Here is an 18,387-nt window from a genome sequence, read left to right as displayed (position 1 = left end):
AAAAGAACTAATTACAAATAACTTATTATTCCCATCAGTCCCATCTTCGCTGATGAGCAGCTGGGTGAGACAACACTTAGGGTCATGTCCAGCTCCAAAATTATCTGATTTTAAACTTTGCTGGCCTCTTCTTCTGGCCAAAATGGATGGGAAATGGCAGGAGGAGACGCTGGCCAAGCGAGCCAGCCCTGAATTTCAGAAAGGTTGGTTTCAGCCGAGTCCCTTCTGAGAACAGGAGACCTTTCACACGGAATCAAATCGAAAGCTCTCTTGGTTCTCCCTTCTGTCCTCTTGGTGGCCAACTAGAAACCCCGCAAGACAAGAATTGCATCCTTCTGCACTTGTGGCCACAAGACACCGATGAGGAAGGCACCCTGCCTCTGACAGCGAAAGTGACATCTAGCCATCCCGAGGAGGGCCTTCTCCTGTGTGCGTCTGTCAGGCCCCCTTTGAAAGCTCTCTGTGGTGGGGGTTCATCACATGACTGCCCCATGGGAGGGAATTCCATGGTTTTATGCCCTGTTTTAAATCTCACGTTGTTTGGCTTCACTGAATGTTTGCAGTTTCCACCACTGAGCGAGAAACGGGGGACTGAGGAGTGCTCTCCCCAGCTGCTTTCTCCACGCCATGCATCAAATTAGTTGTTGACCTTCTCTCTGAGCCGAGAACCTCAAACGCTGCCACATGGAAACATTTCCCTTTGATTGCTTTGAGTCCTTGAGCTTCTGGAAACAAACTGGTACAGGGTGAAGGCATGCCTTTTCCAGCCCTCCTCTGCTCTGGCTTGAGGTGAGGTGTCCAGAACGAGGCTCTGTGCTCCAGACATGCCGACACTTGTAAGTTTGCATTCTGGCATTAGGAGAATATTGCCACCCCCCCCCCCCCCCCGATTTCAGACCCGCTTCTCAATACCCTTCAGGAGGCAGGTTGCCTTTCTTTCATGAACCACACACGAGGGAGGTTGGCCTTTTTCTCCATCAAGCTCACTGCAGCAAAAAGACCCCTTTACCTTATGGCTGTTATTCTGTGCCATGAAGTCAGAACCAACGTATAGTGATCCAGACTGAGCTTTCATGGTGAATGAGGCATTTAAGGAGTGGTTTTATTAGTCCCACCTGTTCCCCCCCCCCCCCGCACATGAGTTTCCATGGCTGCACAGGGATTTGGACCCAGGCCTTTGACCTATTCTGTTACTCTGTCCACTACACCACACTGGGTTTATTTGTTCCCCAGAGGTTCAGATACTGCCCCCACCCCTGGCAGAGAGCTTTTTGGATTACATTCAGATTGTTGTTCAGCAAATTAAAAGACATGCAAAAAAAAAAAGACTGCAAAAAAGTATGTGTCAGTGAAACGTGGTTGGAATTTTATTTTCCATCAGGAAATGTTTGTCTAGAAGGACGAGAGGGTGAAAGGGGCATCTTCCTCTCCCACTGAAAGAGTGGCCATTGTCTAGGAGCTGGAACACCCAAAGCGCTGCCTACTCAGGGTGGTCTTCAGAGAACGGTTGGGTTCCCAGGGAATCCCCAGGGGTTCTCGTTCAGAAGACCTTCCTGATCCTGCAGGGCAAGGAGGCGGGCCCTCAAGTAGCCGGCTCCCCACCAAACTTTTTCGGGGCTTTGTCCATCAGCACCAAGACCCCCAAAAGAGCCACCAGCAAAGCCGGGTCGGGCTGGTGTTGACCAGGACTCCCTTGGCCCCCGTTTCCAGACCAGCCTTAAAGGGAGGAAGCCCCACAAAGAGTTGTTGTTTAGTCATTCAGTCGTGTCCAACTCTTCGTGACCAGAGCACGCTGGGCCCTCCCTGCCTTCCACGGCCTCCCGGAGTTGGGTCAAAGTCATGTTGGTCACTTTGGTGACCCTGTCCAGCCATCTCATCCTCCGTCGTCCCCTTCTCTTCTTTCCCAACATCAGGGGCTTTTCCAAGGAGTCTTTTTTCCTCGTGAGATGGCCAAAGTCTTGGAGCCTCAGCTTCAGGATCCGTCCTTCCAGGGAGCACTCAGGGTTGATTTCCTTCAGAACGGAGAAGTTTGTCCTCCTTGCAGTTCAGGGGACTCCACGAAGAGTACGTGGCCACAATCCAGGCACGAGGCCCTCAGCAGGTGCCCACCACAGCCCAGGGTCAGGCGGGCCAGCAGAGGTGCCAAGGAAGGCGACCACCTCCCAGCGCCAGACCCGCTGCCGCCGCCCGCCTCGCCCGCCCGCCCGCCTCCCTCGAGAAGCGCACGGGGCCAGGGTTAAAGCAGGAGCGCCACCTGCTGGCCGTAAGGCCGGATTGCTCCTAGCCGGAGAAGGGCCGGGGAGAGCGGGGACGACGACGCAGGGCCGGCCGGGGCTCCGGGGCTCTTTTCCCACGGGAGAGGCCGGCCCGTCGGCGTCCGGTCACAAGGGCACAGCCGAAGGCCTCCTCTTCCCTCCCGTCCAGTGAAGGAGAGAAGGCTGCGGGGGAGGGGGCGCCTGGCTTCCTGCCAGCGAAGGTTCCGGCCAGGGAGGGGGACGGATCTGGTGGGGGTGGGGAGGCAGGGGGCTGCCCTGGGGGGCTCTTCTCCTCTCGGGTGAGCACAGAGCCCGCTGCAGAAATCAAGGGGTGCCGCGGTCTTTGCCATGGGGTCAAAGCACGGCAGCCAGAGGGAATCTGGCCCCAGTTTTGTGGGTCTCCTTTGGGAGGAAAGCAGGGGATCCGCCTGTCGGCTCTAGCTGTGGGCTTAGCCGGCTGTCTTTGATGAGCGCCTGAGACCACCCCAAACGGTTCTCGGTGGGCTGTTGGGAGTTGCCTGGCCTAGAACACTCACTGGACAGGAGAGGGACAGCTGCCGGCAAGCTATCCCCCCCCCCCACATCACGCGAGGGTCCCTCTGCTCACTGGGGTCTGGAACAGTGGCAGGCTGCGCTGGGAGACCTGCATGGCCCACTGGGCAGACGCAGGCGGCCCTGGTGCCCGGGGGCATCTCCCAACCGCCTTGCCTCCGGGGGCTTCTCTGAGAGAATGGAATTAGGGGTACCTTCTGGAAGATGTGGATGGGAAGGGCAGGGGGCCTCTCCTGCTGCTAACCTGGGAACCTGGAGCAGGCCATCAGAGCAGATGCTGCTCACTGAGATACTTTTTGGGAGGGGTATGGGCAGGCCCCAGAGAACAGAGCTATCCATGGACACAGGCCAGAGGGGCATGTTAGCTGCCCCTGACTGCCAGGAGGCCTCTGAACCCAAATAGCTGGGAAGGGCAAAGGGGGAAAGGCTAGCGTGCCCCCCCACCCAGTCCTAGGATGCAGGGAGCAGAAGGGCTGCAAAATAAGGGCACTTCTCCATGGTGGTCTCCTTGACTTGCCGCTCTGTAAACGGGTGGTGGTGGGGAGGGATGAAAGAGTAATTGGTGGCTAAGAGCAGCACTTTGAGGGGGTCACTAGTTCAGGGAACAGCCCCCACCTTTTACTGACACATAAGTGTCTACCAGCTGGCAACACATGAGATGCTTCTAAATGATTCCTGTTCCCTTCTCTGGAGCCATATCCTGCTAACCTCAGCACCCTCTTTGTCTCATACTTCTTCCTCTACATACGTTTCTTGGCATGATTTGGTTTCTGTGCATTCACTCAGGCAGAGTTTGGCTGGGAGAAGGGAGGATCCAGTCCTTGCGTGAGGCAAATGCTATGCCGACCTGCCTTCCTACGGCTGGCTTGACTCCTGGGGACAAAGGCATCTCCGGGGGGTCCCAAGACGACAAGCATCATCACCCAAAGCCCTAGTGAGGAAGGTTAGGATCATCATCTGAATGGGCAAACTGTGGTTTGCAGTTGGCCAGCATGCCAGGATCAGAAATGGGACCGACTCACAAGCCATGGCTGGCTGGCTGGACCCAGAGAGGAGGGGCAGCCTGAAGGACTGGGGGGGCTGGGAAGGAATGCAGGGAGACAGGCCCTGTTGTGTTGGAAGGTCCCCCGGGGTTTGGCTCCAAGGCAAACTTTGGTTTGGTGTGACCTCCGACCTCGGGAGGGCTCCTCTGGCGGGGGGGGGGGAGCAGGCCTGCCCCTTCTCTCCATGTTGGGGTCAGGAGGAGGACCTTGCCCTCAAACCCTGCAAGGGACGGGGGGGGAGGAGGTGAGCCCTCCAGGGGGAACCCAGCTGCAGGGCAGCCTGGCCGGGCTCCCTCCTTCCCTCCCTCCCTCCCTCCCAGAGGTCAGGTTGCTTCTGGCGTGGTGCTTTCGCCCGTTGCCGTGGTGTTGCAGCTGGCCCGGTCCATATTTAGGCATAAAATCCCCGCTGGCTGCCGTGGAGGCTCCAAGTTCCTGAGCAAGGCAGTCGGCCTCCTCCTCCCCCCCCCAACCCCGGACAGACCAGACCGTGATGGGCCCCTCCCTCCTCTTGTCTGCCCCACCCCACCCCAGAGGGGAGGCCAGGCTTGGCAGCTAGTGGAGAGCCTGAGGGGGGAGTGCCCTTTCCCAGCACGTGCCAGCCGGCCACACCCAGCCCCTGGAAACACACACACACACACGCACACACACACACACACAAGCAGCTGCATCTCGCCTGCGCCAGTCCCTGGTGGTGAGTACCAGTTGTGCCACCGCGTCCACCTGGAGCGCCACCCCCACCCCCACCCCCACCCCGGCTGGTCAATGACATGGCTTGGACCAAGCCTCTCCTGAGTGGGCAGAGCGGGCAGCACCAGCCCCTGGGGGGGTGTCCTTCTGTTGCCTGGCAGAAGGTGGTGATGGTGGTGCCAGGAGGCAAGTGAGAGAGCGGGGGGGGGGGAGCCCGGGAGGGCCACCAGGTCCGGCAAGTAAAGGGCTGGGGGCCAACTCCGTCTCATGTTCTCTTCAAGGGAGGGGGCTGGGGCCAGTGCTCCCCTGAAGCCCTTGCCCCTCATTCCACAGGTGGCTGCTGGTGGGTAGTCACTGGAGAGGAGAGGTTCTCTGTGCATGCTCAGAGATGCTCCCTGAACAGTCTGCAGATGCTTCCCTTAGTGTTCCCTTCCCTCCTCATGGGGTTTAGGATCCCACCATCTGGGGGCCACACCCAGGCTCAGCATTGCTTCAGTGGTCCATGTCCCACTCCCACATTGCTAGAGAGCTCCTACCACAACAGTCGTGTGGCTCATTAGCGGGAGTCCAGGAAGCCTCTGATTTGGCCTTTTGGAAAGGCTGCTTTGAGCCCTTGTTGGGGGGGGTCTCTCATGCCCTCCCTCCCTCAACAGACCAGTCAGTGGGCTAGGTGACCCCAGAGGGATCCCTGGGCACTACTGTTCTGGCCAAGTTCTTCTCTACTTAGTGATAGAGGAAGGCTGTGGAACTGAATCTCACCCACCCCACCCAATAGAAGTATCCCTCACTCACTCCTCCTTTCTCCATGGGTGAGATTTCACCTGGCCATAGACCTCCTCCTTCCACCCCACCCACCCATAGGCTTCTGTCATAAAGCCTGTCATCAACATTGTGCCAGGTCAGAGAGACCTGCACTAAACACTCCGTCACACGACTCTGACTTTCCTGGTGAGGGCAAAATCCAGGATGGTCAAATGTGCTGACTGCTGGGGAAAATATTCCTGTCCATTCACAAAACACACAGGCTGCCAGTACATGATTGAAGCAATACCTGGGTTTAGGAACCACCAACTTTCCAAAATGGCCAAACTGATGTAAAATTTTGTATTTTAGTAAAGGTGGTAAAGATGTCAAAAGAGCAAAAGTTCCAAACAATTTCAAAAATTAAGGAAACCATCACAAGATTGTAGAGCAAATAAGCCATCAAAAAGGTGAGGCAAGACAATTCCAGGACCATCCCACAAGAAAATAAGAGCTGGCTAACCTATGCTAATACATCCTGGCAGAGCTTCAGCATATTTCCAAAGCATATGCAGAATGCAACTCCTACAGCAATACAGCAGATGAGCATAGTATCCTAAGAAATAACTAGGCAACACTAAGTAACTTCTCTCCTCATTTTTATACACAAGATTCCAGTTTCCAGACCCTTCCAGGAGATCCATGAATCAGGTGTTGAATTGTCCTGAACCTTTGAGAAGAAGAGAGTAACTTCTCCCCACTTTACTCAGCTGAAACTGTTCCTCCTAATTAACTCTGTACCAAGGAGTGTCCTCAGTCTAGCCTTGAAGTTTCCATTCTGACAGATAAGGTGCAGGTGTTTGATGCCTTCCAATTAATAGTGAGGATTTTGTCCCCCTTCTCCTATCAGCTTGTCCTAGCCGTGAACTACAAGGCCTATTTTCTAGGAGGGCAACAGAAACTATGATTCACCTATTTTCCCATTCTCTTGACAAAGGCAAATTCAAAGCAAGAGTGAGCTTTGATTCTCAGGGCGGGGGGGGGTTCTTCCTCTCCCTCTCTCTCTCCCCCCTTTCTCCCTCCCTCTCTCTCCCCCCCCTCTGTGTATGTGTTGCATCAGAGACGTGGAAGAGGGTTTGGCTTGGTGCTTGGCTGTGTGGGGAGCTTCAAGGTGGAGGAGCTGCCTGAGTCTCCCACCTTGAGTCCTGCCAATGGTTTGCCTTCTTTTCACACACTCACACACACACACACACACACACACACACAGAGAGAGAGAGAGAGAGAGAGAGAGAGAGAGAGAGAGAGAGAGAGAGAGAGAGAGAGATCTGTAAAGGGGTTTAGATCTCTCTGGGGAGTTTCATCGGGAGCGGCAGGGGTGGAAAGATCAGACGCCCGGCATCAATCGGGCCCAGCTCCAGGGCTTGATCAATTCTGGCTGCCTCCAAAGGCTCTCTGGGGGCAGGTACTGATCCTTAATGTAAAAATGAAGGGAAAAGGTGCCAGAGCAGAGACTCTCCTGCCAGGGGCATCCCCTTCCGCATCCCAGAGCTTATCCCGGCACCAACTTCTGTGAGAGAGGAAGTCATCTGTGCATGCTCAGAGGGCTCTCCTGGCTTGCTCTAGGCCTGAGCCTTGACACCACCGTGGCTCCGGAGAGGTCCTCACGATGCCTGAGCCCTCAGCTCGCTGACCACCTTTTGCCACATGCTGGCAGGTGGGGAAGGAGGGCTCCTCTTCTGGGGATGGGGGGGGGCTGAGCATGCAAGGGACTGGCAGGTGTGGTCTGGAGCGCCGGTCGGTGCAGCTCCGGAGGCAGAAGGAACGGCTGAGCTGGTGCCAAGGAGTGCCTTTCCTTGGCCGCTTGGGACCCCCAACCCTCTGCAGGCTTCGGGTGCTGAAAAGACCTGGTGCTTATGTTTCCACCGAGCCTCGGCTTGAAGCGCCCACAGAGGGGGCTGAGGTGGGGAGGTGCGTGTGTGTGTGCTGTGCTTGAGCAGGGACGCCTTCCATGGTGGGAGGGGGTGTTTGGAGTGTCTTTAAGCAGATTCGAGAACAAACACAGTCCTGGGGCTCCAAATCCCTGTGGCTTCTCTGAGAAACGAGGTCAGTCCAGCTGTGCCTCCACTACCCCCTCCCTCCCTCCCTCCCTCCCTCCCTGGCAGACCTGGTTCACCTCCTGCATTTCGGCTGGCTACCTCGGCTCCTGCTCCACATCCCACAAAGAAGAGGTCTCCCGCCTCCCATTCACCCTACAAGAAAGTTGTGCCCCCCCCAGTCCTCCCCTGTTTTCACAGGGCGGGTGAGCGCCACTTTCCGAGGGGGGCAGCGCCACCCAGAGGTCACTCCTAAGGTCTTGCAGGGGGTGGGGTGGGGGCTAAAAGAGGCCTGCCAGCCTCTGATGAGTCTCTGCAAGATAATCTTTTCCCTGCCCCCCCCCCCAGTGGCGGGAGAGAGCCTTCCTGGCACAGGATTAACACGGCAGCTGTTAAAGTCCTCGGGCTGGATTATGCCCATCCTGTTGTGGTTTTTTCCCCCACCCACCCACCCCCACCCCACCTCCGACTGCTGCAGCTCCTGGCCTCTGATTCGGCATCATCCACCAGAGGCAAAGGGGGCGCAGTGGGCCTACTGGGATGATGCACACTCGTGGGGCCTGTGGGACACTTAGCTGGCACAACTTGAGGTGCCCAAGGCATCAGGGACAGGGCCTTGCACCGGGGTGTGTGTGTGTGTGCATGTGTGTGTGTGTGTCGTTTCTCTTGAGTGGGACCAGGTGAGGTGGAGAGCAAAGAACGGCTTGCGCGAGGCTCCGGGAGGTCAGGGGTAGGAGCTGAACCCAGGCCCCGTGCTCATGCCTTCCTCCTTCTGCCCTCCCTTCAGCCTCCTCACCCCAGCCCTGGGTTGGTTCTCCTGGCTTCTTAGGGACCACCCTTTGCAGAGGGCCGGAGGGAGCATGGAGGGAGGCCCGTGGCTCGGCCCAAAGGGTGGCTACTCATCATCAGAGAGGCTTCTGGAATAAACCTGGGGAAAGCGTGAAATCAGGAATGCAGGCCCCCCCCCCACCTCTCTCTCTTCTGCCCTTCTTTTGCGAAAGAGGCCCAATGGGGCGAGTGGGGCTGCCCTTGTCCCTCCCTTTTCCTCCAGGCTGGACTCCTGCCTGGCCCCCTTCCCAAAAAGGCCCCCTTTCTGCCCTTCTGCCTTTGGGGCAGGCAAAGGCGGTGACGTCCCGGTCGGTCTCTTCTCTCCCTGCCCTGCAGGCAGCTGCTTCCTCTGCCTGGTGGACGTTGTGCCCGTGAAGAACGAGGATGGGGCGGTCATCATGTTCATCCTCAACTTCGAGGTGGTGATGGATCGGGACCTGCTGACCAGCCCTGTCAAGAACACCAACCACTGGGTCTCGCCAGCCGCCTGGCTGCCCACAGGTACGTGGGAGGGGCTGCTGGGGGGGGCTGACTCTTCCTCACTCCCCAGCCTCCTGGCCAGATGACACCACCCCAACCAAGATAGCAGTGAAGTGCTCTTTTGCGTGTGTGTGGGGGGGAAATTATAGATGTCATCTTGGAGCAGCCACTGCCAATCTTTACCCCCCCCCTTTTTTTTGGATCTCTGTCCCTCTAGGACCCACTGGGGCAGGTCCCTCGCTCCCCCAGATCAGCTCTCCACTTTGGGGGTAGCTGTGCTTGAAAGCACTGGTGGTACTTTCACATCACGGGCATCAGACTCTCCCCCCCCTTTTTAAGACGCAACCTTTAATGTTCTGGTGATAATTGGAAGCAGATAAGTTCTGCAGATCCCAAGAAAGAAGGCACAAAAAAACCACCCCACCCAACTCATAGTACCAATAGTAACACAACATCACCGGGGGGGGGGGGGGTGGCGCAATCTGTGCCGCACACAACCAGCAGATTTGCCAAAGGGGGGTTGCCTCAGGCTTGGCCCAGGAAAGTAAAGCTTCAGCAAAGCGTCTTGGCGAGGCGTTTCTCAGTCTGTGGTCTTGCCTTGTTCGTGAAGCTTCTCCAGGTATACCAAAGACGTCGGCTTCCTCTCTTGGGCCACCGTCATTTTTCTGCCAGGAAGGGAAGGTGGGAGTTGGCCGCGGCCTCTGACGGGTGGGGGTGGGGGTCCGTCCACCCCAGGAGCTGCACCATGGGTGAGGACTGAGGGCTGCCTCCCCATTCACCCCCAAGGGGGGAGGCAGATGTCCCGGGGGGGGGAAATGCGTGGCTCATTTCACCGATGCTGAGCGCAACGCACCACCCACCGGCCGCTTTGATCTCCTGGCCCACAACCTTCTGGTGAGGTCCATCTGCACGCTTAGGGAGGCCGGGGCGCAGGCACCTGCCTGCCATGGGGTGGCTGCACCCAAAGCCCTCCTAGCCTGAGGGCATTTCTGCTCTGCTGGCATGATTTTGAGAGCTCAGGATCACCTCCGTGCCATGAGGAGGTGGCAGAAGAGGGCCCTGTTCAAGAGTGCACCTGAGGCGGATCGCACTCCTCATGTGGAGAGTCCTGCTTCCCTCTCCTGCCTTTGCAGCTGGAGGGAGCTCAGCCCTCCGGGACACTCACAGCTCTGGATCCTGTCATTCTGTGAAAGCTGGCGGCTCTCTAGGAGGCCCCGTGTTAGTAATGGCCGGCTTCAGCTTCGGGGTAGAGCTGCTTGTGGCTGAACCTTTCAGCTGGAACTACCTGCAGATGCTCCCAAAAAGCACATGTCAAGTCACTGCAGAGGATGAAACAGGGCATGGGCCGAGAACTCCCAGAGCTACAACCAGGATTCCGAAGGGGCAGAGGAACTAGAGACCAAATTGCTAACATGCGCTGGATTATGGAGAAAGCCGGAGAGTTCCAGAAAAATATCTACTTCTGCTTCATTGACTATGCAAAAGCCTTTGACTGTGTGGACCACAGCAAACTATGGCAAGTTCTTAAAGAAATGGGAGTGCCTGACCACTTTATCTGTCTCCTGAGAAACCTATATGTGGGACAGGAAGCGACAGTTAGAACTGGTCATGGAACAACTGAGTGGTTCAAAATTGGGAAAGGAGTACGGCAAGGCTGTATATTGTCCCCCAGCTTATTTAACTTATATGCAGAATACATCATGCGGAAGGCTGGACTGGAGGAATCCCAAGACGGAATTAAGATTGCCGGAAGAAATATCAACAACCTCCGATATGCAGATGATACCACTCTGATGGCAGAAAGTGAGGAGGAACTAAAGAACCTGTTAATGAGGGTGAAAGAGGAGAGTGCAAAAAATGGTCCGAAGCTCAACATCAAAAAAACTACGATCATGGACACTGGTCCTATGACCTCCTGGCAAATAGAAGGGAAAGATATGGAGGCAGTGACAGATTTGACTTTCTTGGGCTCCATTATCACTGCAGATGGAGACAGCAGCCACGAAATTAAAAGACGCCTGCTTCTTGGGAGGGAAGTGATGACAAACCTAGACAGCATCTTAAAAAGCAGAAACATCACCTTGCCAACAAAGGTCTGCCTAGTCAAAGCTATGGTTTTTCCAGTAGTAATGTATGGAAGTGAGAGCTGGACTATAAGGAAGGCTGACTGCCAAATAATTGATGCCTTTGAATTGTGGTGCTGGAGGAGGATCTTGAGAGTCCCCTGGACTGCAAGGAGAACAAACCTATCCATTCTGAAGGAAATCAACCCTGAGTGCTCACTGGAAGGACAGATCCTGAAGCTGAGGCTTCAAGACTTTGGCCATCTGATGAGAAAAGAAGACTCCCTGGAAAAGACCCTGATGTAGGGAAAGTGTGAGGGCAAGAGGAGGAGGGGACGACAGAGGACGGAGTGGGTGGACAGTGTCATCAAAGCGACCAGCATGAATTTGACCCAACTCCGGGAGACAGTGAAAGACAGGAGGGCCTGGCGTGATCTGGTCCATGGGGTCATGAAGAGTCGGGTACGACTTAACGACTCAACAACAACAACAACAATGACCTAACCGAGCAGCAGTGTCAGAAGGGCGGGTGGCCGGATTAGGGAGCAGCTCCCAAGCACTTTGCTGCTGGAGACGCAGCAGTGGGGAGGAAGGGGGCCCACCTGGCCCAGCGCCCCTCTAACTGCCTCCCTCCTCCTTTCCTAGGTCGTGGAAAGTCCTTCCGGCTGAAGCTGCCGGCCCTGCTGGCCCTGGCAGGGAGCAAACAGTCCCTGCCGCAGGACGACCCGGACGAGGCCGTGGTGGTGGACTTCTCCAAGCACAGCAGCGAGTCCGTGGCCCTCGACGAGGTCACCTCCTCCCTGGACAACCACTGCCTGGGGTGCGGGGAGCCCGAGGACCAGCAGGCCCTGATGGAGTGCCAGGGGGAAGGCGGCCAGGGGGTCCCCGTCACCCACTCCTCGCCCCGGACCGGGAAGGGGCGCCTCAACCTGGACGCCTCGTTCTCCAACTGCAGCCTGACGCGCAGCCGCTCCCGCGAGAGCTTCTACAGCGTGCGCCGGGCCTCCTCGGTGGACGACATCGAGGCCATGAAGAGCGAGAGCGACAAGGCCCGGGGCCACACCCGCCACGCCAGCACAGGTAGCTTGCACATTCCGATCTTGGAAACTAGGTTCCAAAGGTAAATTGCACAAAAGTCAAGAAACTCTCAGAGGTTAGCCCACTGAATGAAGAAAAGCGTTATAGCCGTGAAAGGCAGACGTGGGTTTGCTCAGGCTGTGTGGCTGAGAGAACCTAGTGGATATCAGGAAGGGGCCGGGCGGTGCCTCCACTCTCTCTCTCCTCCCCGAAACCTTATGCAACAAAGGCAGCAAAGCAAATGGAAGGCAGCAGAAGGGGCACCTTTACCTGCCAGAGAAAGAGAGTTAGTTGGCCAAGGAAAGGTAGTTGGGGGGGGGGAGAGGAGTGTCAGGGAATCCATCCCAGCATGTTGGTGAACAAGCCCTTCCTTCCTCTCAGGGAATCAAGCCCTGTTTCGCCACTTGGTTTGCTGACCACCTCCAGCAGTTGTGCTGAAGGGCTAGGAGTGGGTCTTCCTGGCCTCTGAGGCCCCGACTTTCTGGCTCGGCCTCCCTCCAGAGACCTTGGAGAGAGTCACCCTGGGTCTGTGCTTTGGATTGGGGGACGCGTGCTGGGTTGGTGGCGGTGGTGGAGGAGAGGGGCCGCGGGCTCTCTGCCCGTTCCCCACTTTTATTGTGGCCTCTGGGCAATGGGCAGGTGCCATGAACAACCTCCGAAGCCACCTTCTGAACTCCACCTCGGACTCGGACCTCATGCGCTACCGGGCCATCAGCAAGATCCCCCAGATCACCCTCAACTTTGTGGACTTCAAGGCAGAGGCCTTCCTCACCTCCCCCTCCAATGAGAAGGAGATCATTGCCTCCAGCAAGCTGAAGGATCGCACCCACAATGTCACGGAGAAGGTCACCCAGGTGAGCCGCTCCTCCCTACCCTCTGGGCGACTGTGGGGTGGGGTGGGGTGGGGTGGGGTGGGAGGAGAGAAGAATCTGGTCCGTTCACCCATGCAGGTCGAGGGGACCAGCGGGCATGACCCACATTGTGAGCTGGGTCCGTCCAAGCCTTGGACCTTTGCTCTTCCTCACGCCCTTGTGTGCCCTTCAACTGGAATCTGTCCCGGCCCCCTTTCTTTCTTTCTTTCTTTCTTTCCCCTTGGCTGCCCTTTTTGTCAACCAGTAGTCATGTGCAAAGGCCCCTCCTGGGCTGGGTGACTGCTCTACCATGCACTATGGGAATTGGGGGGGTCCCCCCGGATTAAGCACTGGGATGCTGGTGCAAGCTCTGCTTTGGAAGAGGAGGGCAACTGTGCCAAGCTTCCCCTGAGCAACCCTCCCCCCCCGAGTAAGGGCAGGCCTTCCATTTCTTGGAGCATCTTCTGGCATCCCTCCCATCATCCACCCTGTGGGAGTTGGGGGGGGGTTATCTGTGGGGTTGGGAAGGCCAGCTTGGCTGGAGAACCGCTGCATGTCTCTGTCTGCGCGTGTGTGTGCATAGGTGTGTGTGTGTCCATCGGGGTGGTCCCTCACAGGGGGTGCATCTCTTGCCAGAGAGCTCGAGACCCTCGGAGGCTCCAGGCTGCTCCCAGGGACTTGGGGTGGGCGGTCCTCGGAGGGAGGTTCTGGCACCCTTGAGGCAACCGGCTGAGCAAAGAAAGACCCCCCCCCCTTTGCAACAGGAAGGGAAGGAGGGCAGGCGGGTGCTTTGCTGGGGCAGAAGCCTCCCTGCTCTCAGCACGGCTGATCCCAGAAATCCTGGCCTGGCCCCTCTTGGGACCATCTCCGGGTGGCTGAGCTGGCCTTGATCACCCTACGCCAGGGAAGACAAGCAGGAAGGAGCCATTCTGCTTCCGTCATGCTGCCTGGGGGGCTTCCTCCAAGGGGGGGGGCAGGGTCTGCTTGGCATACTGGGCACAGGGCCAGGTGGCTCTTGGGCCTGATCCGGCCTCAGGCCAACCTTCTCATGGGCTTAAGTGGCACCCAACCCTTGGGACAGGATGCAGTTTTGCAGCACGTGTTCACACTCACATGGTGCCGCCACCTCTTTCCCCACCCGGTGCTTCGTGTCTGTGTTACGTGTCCCCCCTTCCACACAGAGGGTCTGACCTGACGCGGGGCTTGCTCACCTATGGGCTAGGTGGGCTGCTCTCCTTGCTGACCTTCCACAGACCATTTAGGATGAGGCAGATCACCTGCCCGACATGATCCCTGGTCCTTTTCCCTCTTTGGGTGCTGGAAAGGGAAGCTCTGAGCCCTGGGCACCGTGAAGTGTACAGAGTGGCTTGCCAGCAGATGTCGGCAACCACTGGAGGAAAAACAACATTTTTAAATGAGGGTGATGGGTGTGTGTGCTAAAGGAAGCTGAAGGTGGAAGGGTGTGTGTGGATGGGGAGCGTCTTCTACAAGTTTGGCCAGGGGCTGCTCCTGCTCCCTTTCTAGCCTAGTCCATCTTTGGAAGGGGGAGGGTTCACCTTGAAGAAGAACCCCTTAGGATTTGGGGGGAGGTGGTGAGATGATGGATGGAGGGGCAAAGCTTGTCTCTACAAAGCAACCCCCCTCGCACCACTGTAGGCTCCTGAAGTACTGGCTGCTCAGGGAGAGAAAGGATGCGGAAATGTGGCCTGTGCGGGATCAGGGCCTTGGCCCACCCTGCTGAGGTTTGACTCCTCTGGTGACAGTGGCAGGAGGGTGCTCCCCCCAGCCTCCTGCTCTGAGACTGAGCGGGGACCCAGAGAGGAAGAGACACAGTCCCCCCCCTCGACTGACCAACCCACCCCCATGCCCTCCCCATCCGTCACCTCCCCAGATCCTCTTGGGCTGGACAGAGAAGAAGGTCTCGTGCTCTTCCAAGAGGGGAGGCAGGGATCCTGCATCTCTCTCTGCCACAGGTTCTTGTCCCCCACCCCCACCCCACATGTCTACTGTCCAGACAGAATGAGGCCACTCGCACTCTGGGAGGGAGGCGGCATGTGTGTGTGTGTGTGTGTGTGTGTGTGTGTGTGTGTGAGCGTACGCCCCTCCCTGTTCAGGGCTGCCAGTGGCTTCATCAAGGCGTCAGTGCACATTGGTTTGATGAGGAAGACGCTGCCTAGGAGGAGCCTCACGTTCCCTCCCCCCAAGGCCAGGCGCCCTCCCCTACCTGGCTGCAAATAAAGTGGTGCCAAAGCATAATAGGCATGAGAAGAGACATGTGGGAACAAAGTGCCGTCATGCGCAGGCCATTCCCACCCACCCCTATGGGTCATACACAGGTGTATGCCTTCACAGGCCCATTCCGCTAAAACTCGATGTGTCCTGCCACATCACGGTCTCCCTTCCTGCACACCCGGTCCTTGCACTCTTCGCACACTGCCATGACCCTCAGAACTCACTTCTTCAGGAGTGTGACACGGCATTCCATGCACCTGCAAGGCTGACCACGGATGCTCATTTAGCCTCCCTTGGGTCAGAAGCCTCTGCCTCAACCGCCTCCACTCTCTGGAAGGCTTTTCATCTCATTCCTGGTGCTTGGAAGCTGGGTATGGGGGTCCTGATATGGCAGAGGCACTCTGTACATGCCCACAGACACTGTCATCGCCAGTGTCCCAGGGCTGAGCCTTAGGAGCTGGGATCCCTGGCAGAGAGGGAGTCAGAAGGAGCTGGAGGAGCCCTCTCCCCCTCCCTCCCTCCCTCCTGGAAGCACCTCCCTCCCCCCCCCCATCCTCTCTTTCTAACCCCAGCCGGCACCAGAAGGCCCATCACTGCCCTGTGCGGAGAGCACGCAGCAGCCACCCACCCATCCATCCATGGCCCAATGGGGCCCCGGCTGTTTCTGCCAGGCACAAACCAGTTGCTGATTGGATTGGCTGGTTGGGGGAAGTTGCAGCCCAGCAGGATCACACTGGTGTATTGGGGGGGGGAGCAGGGGGGCATGGAGAATCATGAAAGTGCCTTCCCCACTTAGGATGTGGGAGACTTGGTCCTTCAAGCTTTATCTGTTGGTCCAAGTTTTTGTGGATCTTCCAGGAGGTCTGGTGTGAATGCAAAGCCGTGGGAGGTCTGTGCTTTCCTCGGCTTCTCTGGGTGGGCCGCGGGTTTCTTTTGTGAGGCTCCCACCAGAACGGTGGCCTCAGTCCTTGTGGGCAGCGGCCTCCTTTGTTGGACTTCCCTTCATCCAGTAGCCTCTTTTTTCATCCCCATTTGATGGGTACAGAGATACCTACATGGCTTGGCTGGAGAGCTCCTTGAGCATCAGGTTGGGAGTTCGGTTCCCCCTCGCTGCCTCCAGGGAGAAAAGCCAGCTTGGGTGGCCTTGGGCAAAGAGCATGGTAACCCCAGAAAGGCCCCCCGAAGAAGGGAGCCATGAGCCCCTCCTCCTGTGTACCTAGACCTAGAACGCCTTGGGAAACATTGGGCTGAATGGGCTTGAGAGCATGCTGTTGTTGTTGTTGCTGCTGCTGCTGTTGCTGCTTCACGGACGTGTCTCTCTGGCTGAAGGTGGGATTGTAGTCAGTCAGGCTGGGGCAGAATCAGGCACACAAAGTCTTGACTGGGAGCATTCTAGTAGGAGCTTGACCATGGAAGTCAGCCAGTTACGGAGGGGGTGCCCTGTGAATCCATTGCCCTTCCTACGACTCTGATCTTCTCAAACCTCTGGGAGAGAGTGGAGCTTCCTCTTCCTCTCTCTCTCTGAGATGTCTCTTCCTTCTTCAACGGCTGCTTTTAGGTCAGTGGAAGGGCCCCCTGCGATGCTGAGGTGGCCCTCCCGTTCTGACAGAAGGTTGTGTCCATTTCTTTAGAGACCGGCCTGTGGCCCAGTGAGGGAGGGCAGAGGGTGGTGTGTCTAGATTCACCGTGGCGGACATGGGGCACACGTCTGTTGCCAGGGGGGTTGTGGCCAGTCTGTAATGTGTCTCCCAAGACATATAGACGAAGACAAGGTTGACATCCAGTAGGGGCGGATCCTGGCACGTGTCTCCTGGTTGTGTAGTCAGTTGTTGCCCGGTGTGTTGTTCCCTATCCTTGTAGGGTTTGGGAGGAAGCTGGTGGCACAAAACCAGTAGTTTTGAAAGCGTGCCTTTTTTTCTGTTTGTGAATCGGGAGCCTTGTCTTCTCCCGTTACGCGCCGCCTCCCGCGATGGGTCCCGAGGTGTGGCGGAACCGACTGCATCCTCTTTGCCCCCCACCCCGCAGGCAGTAAGAGGTAGGAGGAAACGTGAGTCTGCCAGCCTTCCGTGTTTTCGGCAAAAGGAGAGGCTTCTCCCAACGAGGGGACTGCCACTCGCCTGGAGCCCTTGGCACAGAGAGGACAAGAAGGACGCCGAAAGCCGGGGAGCGAAGCCCGCGGGCTGCCGGCTCTCCGCGTCGGCGCTCCTTCGGGAGCCCGGAGTGGCGCATCTCTCCGCGGCAGGCAGGCAGGCCGCCCGTGCCCGTCGGGGAAGGGGGAGCAGCCTCCGCTGCCGCAGGGAGGACGCACCCAGCGCCGCAGCCCCATAATTCACGTCGGGCTGGCGGGGAGAGAGAGAGGGGGAAGGCGGCCGCTGGGAGGGGGCCGTGGGGCTCCCCTGAGTCACCCGCCGATGGAGCCGGCAGGAGCGCCTCCCTCCCCGTGCGCGCGCGCGCCCGGCCAAGGTGACCGCAGCGCCACACCGGGTGGAGGGGGGGGACGCCGTCCCTCCCTCCCTCCCTCTTCTTCAGCGCGGGGAGCAATCCTGGGCAGAAAGAGCGCTTGGTGGTTAGCTGGGCACCGGGGGGGGGGGAGTGGGCTGGCTCCGGGCGCGCCTGTTGCCTTCTCTTTCCTCCGGCTGGCCTGGCCTCCCTTCAAGCAGTCCAGGTGCGCCCCTTCCGTTCTGCCCGTCGCCGCTTCTGCAGGAGAGAGGCCCGGGCGGAGATGGGGAACCAGCAAAGAGAGGATACGCAGAGAGCGGAGCCCGAAAAGTAGGACTCCGACAAGCAGGAGGCTTTCGCTCCGGCGCCCCGCCCCTCGCCTGCCCCTCCGCGCCGGGCCGGCGTGCGCGGGCTGGCCGCGGCAGATGGGCTGCGCGGCTCCGGAAGCCACGAGGCGCCCGCGGGGGCGGACAAGGAGGGAGGGGGCGGAGGCCAGTCGGGGCCTCCCCGTGGGTGGGCGCAGGGAGCAAGGCGGGAGACCTCGCCGGGCTGCCGCTCCAGCTGGCCGCCCGCCCGTCGGAAGGAGAACTCCCGCCCGCCGAGAGCTGCATGCCCGTCCGGCGGGGACCCCTCCTCCCGGATTCGGCGCTCCGGCCGCCGACCGTCCCGGGAGGAGCTGCTGCCCGCCCTCCGGCCCCATCATGCCCTGAACCAGCGCTGCCCTTCCCAACGGGCCCGGCATGGTGCAGGGCCGGAAAGGGAGCGGCGCGGGGCATCCGCAGCTCTCGGAGGGCAAGAACGTGCGGGTGCGCCGCGCCGTCCGCATCTCCAGCCTGGTAGCGCAGGAGGTAGGCAGGCCGGCCGGCCGGCGGGCGGCGGGGCGGGAGGGGAGCAAAGGCCCCGCGTCTGAGCTGGGACGGGGGCGCCTGCTTGTGCGGACTGGGCGGTCGGCGTCCTGTGAAGACGCTCAGAATCGCCCTCCTTGGCTGGCATCTCCGGAGCCTTTGCCGGGCTGGCCGTGAGCCCGGGGCGCCCTGGCAGCGTTT

General features: G+C 58.5%; 1 protein-coding gene across 1 annotated transcript in view; it reads left to right on the top strand.

The window, feature by feature from the left end:
- KCNH2 (potassium voltage-gated channel subfamily H member 2) overlaps positions 1-18,387 on the top strand; it is a 68,320-nt gene that overhangs the window by 21,090 nt on the left and 28,843 nt on the right. Inside the window, exons 3-5 of the mRNA XM_073002637.2 lie at positions 8,536-8,700; positions 11,388-11,822; positions 12,459-12,673. Coding sequence (XP_072858738.2) covers positions 8,536-8,700; positions 11,388-11,822; positions 12,459-12,673 — 815 coding nt within the window. The remainder of the gene's footprint in view (positions 1-8,535; positions 8,701-11,387; positions 11,823-12,458; positions 12,674-18,387) is intronic.

Source organism: Pogona vitticeps, chromosome 6 (genome assembly GCF_051106095.1).
Source record: "Pogona vitticeps strain Pit_001003342236 chromosome 6, PviZW2.1, whole genome shotgun sequence".
NCBI lineage: Eukaryota > Metazoa > Chordata > Lepidosauria > Squamata > Agamidae > Pogona > Pogona vitticeps.
This window is presented reverse-complemented; position numbering and strand designations above follow the sequence as displayed.